This window comes from Tremella mesenterica (assembly GCF_000271645.1).
Source record: "Tremella mesenterica DSM 1558 unplaced genomic scaffold TREMEscaffold_21, whole genome shotgun sequence".
NCBI lineage: Eukaryota > Fungi > Basidiomycota > Tremellomycetes > Tremellales > Tremellaceae > Tremella > Tremella mesenterica.
Genome location: NW_006711245.1, coordinates 246,868 through 251,529, shown reverse-complemented (window position 1 = coordinate 251,529; position 4,662 = coordinate 246,868). Strand labels below are relative to the sequence as shown.

Sequence of the window (4,662 nt, the reverse complement as noted above, 5' to 3'; positions counted from 1 at the left end):
CAATGGAGGGCAGGGAAAATGTGCCAGTGGCAGATTGAGGAGAAGGTTTTCTTCAAAGTATTCAGTCATGTCCTTTTCCAGCCTGTGAATGCCCTCCTTGAGGTTCTCCAATTCCAGTCTCTCACCATTCACCACCAAAAGGGTCTTCTGTGTGTTCCTCCAGTACACATTTGGCAGGTCTGGCTGACTGAATGCCATGTGGTTGATGAGGGCCTTGCTGGACAGCAGTGATGAGAATGGTGATAGTCTACCTGCATGGAGAACTGAGACCTCCTGTCTGATCAGACTGGCTGTCAGTGAGACTCAGCTGGGAGTGGTAAATCTCACCTCTCCAACTCCTCACTAGAGAGCCAGTCTCCCTCCTCGTCCAACCTGGCTTGAATTTGTCTCATTACAACTCCTTTGAACCCCCATTGAAGCATTGCCAGCTTGGGGGTCATGTCCCTTGGTCCACAGAAATGTCCATCTGGTAGGAGGTTGACTAGGGTGTGGAAACAGATGAGAGCATACTGGTGTGGATCCCTGACAGCTTGAGGAGGAGAGAATGTGAGGAGTGAGTGTGCCAGAGCATGGAAGATGGGGTTGAACCTTTCCTGGTCTTCTCCATCTTCAAGGACCAAGTGGAGATCTTGACAAAATGCTTGCTGTTGAGAGGTGAGGGGAAGCACATAGGAAGGGTGATCTCCCTTTACCACTCTGAGCAGGAAACAGAACAGCCTGCTGAAAAAGGTTGTGTATTTCTGGAAGCTTTCAGGGTTCTGCAGTGCTTTGTAAGGATCATGGTTGTATCTGGAATCAGCTTGTGCCAAGTCAAGGACATGACTCACTGCTCTGGTGTCTCACTGTTCAACCACTGGAGGATCACCTCATTTGGAGTCTTCTTGACAACCTCCTCCACCTCTTTGAAATACCCCTTGACCATTCTCTTCAGCATGTGAAGATGCTCTTCATCCACCCTGGGCCCAGCTACCAAACTGGAAAGCAGTACTGGATCATGCCCCTCCACATGTCTCGTCCACCCAAGCCTCCTCATCAATGGAGAATACTCCTTCTCTCCCAAAGCCTCAATGGGTTGTGTCTTGGGCTGAGGAGGTAGAGATTGCAGGAATCTGGAGTAGAGTGTGTCTCCCACAATAGCATGGTCTGGTTGTTGGACTGGGAAGAATACCCTGGTCCCTTGAGAGTATAGACACTGTAGCTGGGTGTTTGAGGAATGATCCTTGTAAGGGTTGCCTTTGTGTTGTCTGGAAAAGTGGTTTTTCATGGTGTTGAGAGCAGGACAGCAGAATCTGCAGAGATGACATGAAAACCCCTCTTGGATGGGGAGTAAAGGTAGGGCTACCATGGGCTGACTGTTGGTAAAGCTGGGGAGTGGAGGGTGACTCCCAGTGTGAGGGGTGTAGGTAGCCAGGATGTCCAGGATATCTTGAGGGGTGGTGGGAAGAGAGTGTTGTTGACAATGAGCCAAGAGATGGGAACCTCTGACACCATTCTTGCAGATGGTGCAGATGAAGACTTGAAGGATAGAATGATAGGCCAGACCATGGGTAGTCAGGACTGGTTCTTGGTTGAGAGGGATGTGGTACTTGTTTTGGTCTTGATCTGGAGGTCAGAGGACAGCTGAAACTTCCAAGAAGAGAGGAGAGGTACAGTAGCTTAATGTGGAAAACCTAGCTGGGAGGCTGGCTGGAGTGTGAAGTGTTTGGCTCACCTGGGATATAGAGGATCTGTTGTCTTTCTGGCTCATCTTTGGGATCAAGACTGATCAAATCTTCATCTGACATGTCAGCAGGTTTTCAACTTCTGAACAGAACTCACTGGATAACTCTCTGACATGGGATGCAGCATGAGCCAACATGGGGAGATGCTTGGTGCTGGTAAAGGGACATCCTGACACACAGGTGAATTTGGAATGGGGTCCCAGCCTTGTCTGATGTAGGAAAGGTTGGGTATCTCCTTTGAAAACAAGCTGTTGGTCAGCATCAACCCTATCTCTCAACCAGAAATGTTTGAGGGAGTGGAGATAACTCACAGCTATGTCATAGGGATGCTGCATAGCTAGATGTGAACCATAATTAGAGTGTGTTGCACAGAACTTGCTGCAAAGGGAGCAGATGAATGTTCCTTGAAGCTTGAAAGACTGCTGGTCAGCTTGGCAGGGATGTGAGGTACAGACTGACCATTTTGAGTTATGATTTGAGGTCTGCTTGAGATGAATGCTGGTCAGCTTGGCAGGGATGTGAGGTACAGACTGACCATTTTGACTTATGATTTGAGGTCTGCTTGAGATGAATATTGTACTGAGCAAAAGAGCAGAATCAGAGTAGTTGTAGAAATTTCATGGTTGGGATATGGAGATATGGAGATATGGAGATATGGAGATGATGCAATGTGGCAGTCTGGGTAGAGTTCTGTGAAACTTTGCAGCCAGCTCTCTAGAGACAACCTCAGACTTCCTTCCCACCTCATCCTGTCTATCATGGTCAACCCTCAGCCATCTATGATTCAGCTACAGATCAAGACCTCTATCCAAGGTACTCAATACTCAGGAGTCTGCCATCTCCAACCAGCCCAGCCAGAACTTACTGCTCAAGTACCATCCCCTCAGCAATCATACCTCCAGGATACTCCTGTTGTTCCACCTCCCCTTTCTCACCCTTCCAGAAACAATACCACTTCTTGTCACTTCTTTGGGCCTAGCTACTACATGCCTCAACTCTCTCCCAGACCTCAAGTGGAACCTCCCCAACAGTTGGAGACCCAGGCAGAGATATTCAACAGGCAGGACAGGGAAGGTGTGGCAGAGAGCAGTAGTGCAGGGAGGAAAAGATCTGTGATGAGTGAGAAGGCAAAGGCAGAAAAAAGGGAGAAGGAGAGAATTAGAAAGGCAAAGCAAAGAGGTAGGAAGAGGGAGATGAGAGCTAAGCAAGTAAAGGAAGAGGTTGGCTCTAGCAACACTGGCAAGGGCAAGGGAAAAGGCAAGGAGTAGAAGTAGGTCTTTATATTGAAATCTGACTGTTGACTGACCACCAGAGCAGAAGAGATGTCTGAAAAGAGGATTACTTTCAAGAGGTGTAGAAATGTCATTGCAAGAGATCCAACTGGTTCAGTAGCTCATCATACTAAAATCAAATGATGCATCCATATTCTTGATTTGGGAAGAGGCATCTGTATCCATTTGGATAAAATGATCTGCCATGATGGATTGAAGGAACTTATTTTTGAGAGGACTGTTCATGAGCCTTCACCATATCAGAACAGACCAGGATACATACTTCAAAGTTCAGTACCCATTAACCTCAAAACATAATAGCAAAGCCTTGAGGCATGTCCATCTGGTACATGCTGATACAGTGCCATGAAGAACTGTGACACTGCTTCCAAACCTCTGCTCTCCATGAGCCTCCACAGGTAAAACTGGAGTTGACCTGGGTCTATCACATTGAGAGAATGATTGACCCCCCTGAAATCACACCATTCCCAGAACACACCAATGATCTCCAATCTGAGTAGCAGCAGATTGACATGGGCATGGAGAGAGACATTGGGTGAGCCAGGAAGGGAAACATGGGCTATCAATCAGCTTTCAAGATCAGCTTCCACTTGGTGGGGAGAAACTCACACCAGCATCCTGCTATAGTTGGCTCTATTGACCCCTGAAGCATAGACAGGCAGAAGCTAACTTGAAAGTCATTCAGATAAGGTAGATCTGAAGTTGACAGGAGATGCTCATGAAAGGTGGCCCAGCCTACTTCCATGCTTGTGATATCTGATATCAGTGCTGCAAGCTGAATAGTACTCTGCAATGCAACTTACAATTGCCATTTACATCTGCTCTCAGTGGGGTGTTCACTTGATAGTATGCTGGCATGATGGGGGTGAGAGAAAGATCCACACCAAAGCTGGGTAGGTGTCTGGCATGCACAGGCAAAGGTGTTTGAAGGTGATTCATAGTGGCCTGGGAGTTGTGATATGTGGCACTTGGGTTTTCAGAAGTGAAAAAGTGTCTTTCCATCCTCTGTGCCTACAGACCTGTCAAAACCCCTAGTTAGGTGCTGCTAAAGACAGATTCCAAAAGCCCTGGGTGTCAGCTACATCTGGGTGAAGAGAAAACCTCAAGATGTGCAGTATTGCAGTAGATGGACCCCCAGTGACTATTGAGGGGTCCATTCTGACCCCCCCAGTGACTCCCCCAACAAGCCTTTTTTGATGAAAAAAGATAAGTCTTTCCTTTCTGATACATACAGGTCAGTCAAAAGCCCCACATAAGCTCTGCTGAAGACCAATTCTGAAAGCCCTTGATGTCAGCTACATCCTGGTGAAGAGAAAACCTCAAGATGTGCAGTATTGCACCAGATAGACCCCCAGTGACTATTGGGGGGTCCATTTTGACCCCCCAGTGACTCCCCCACCCAGGCTTTTTCAAAGTGAAGAGGCTGTATTTTCTCTTCTGATGCATTCAGTTTTGTCAAAACCCCCACATAAGCTCCCCTGAAGATAGATTCTGAAAGCCCTTGATGTCAGCTACATCCTGGTGAAGAGAAAAGCTCAAGATGTGCAGTATTGCACCAGATAGACCCCCAGTGACTATTGGGGGGTCCATTTTGACCCCCCAGTGACTCCCCCACCCAGGCTTTTTCAAAGTGAAGAGGCTGTTTTTTC

The 4,662-nt window shown here is 47.5% G+C and overlaps 3 protein-coding genes across 3 annotated transcripts; 1 reads left to right on the top strand and 2 right to left on the bottom strand.

Annotated features, from left to right (window-relative positions):
• Positions 1-61: 61 nt before the first annotated feature.
• TREMEDRAFT_66395 (uncharacterized protein) lies at positions 62-2,183 on the bottom strand (the record flags this gene model as incomplete). Its single annotated transcript, XM_007008443.1, has 8 exons — positions 62-105; positions 126-286; positions 328-789; positions 828-1,602; positions 1,712-1,777; positions 1,819-1,969; positions 2,033-2,140; positions 2,181-2,183. The coding sequence occupies 8 exons, from the start codon at positions 2,181-2,183 to the stop codon at positions 62-64; spliced, it is 1,770 nt and encodes a 589-aa protein (XP_007008505.1).
• Positions 2,184-2,707: 524 nt separating this feature from the next.
• Positions 2,708-3,136, top strand: TREMEDRAFT_66394 (uncharacterized protein; the record flags this gene model as incomplete). The annotated part of the gene is made up of 2 exons (XM_007008442.1): positions 2,708-2,985; positions 3,034-3,136. 2 exons carry the CDS (start codon positions 2,708-2,710, stop codon positions 3,134-3,136), a joined length of 381 nt encoding a protein of 126 aa, XP_007008504.1.
• Positions 3,137-3,276: 140 nt separating this feature from the next.
• TREMEDRAFT_66393 (uncharacterized protein) lies at positions 3,277-3,871 on the bottom strand (the record flags this gene model as incomplete). The annotated part of the gene is made up of 3 exons (XM_007008441.1): positions 3,277-3,572; positions 3,623-3,769; positions 3,817-3,871. 3 exons carry the CDS (start codon positions 3,869-3,871, stop codon positions 3,277-3,279), a joined length of 498 nt encoding a protein of 165 aa, XP_007008503.1.
• Positions 3,872-4,662: the final 791 nt, after the last annotated feature.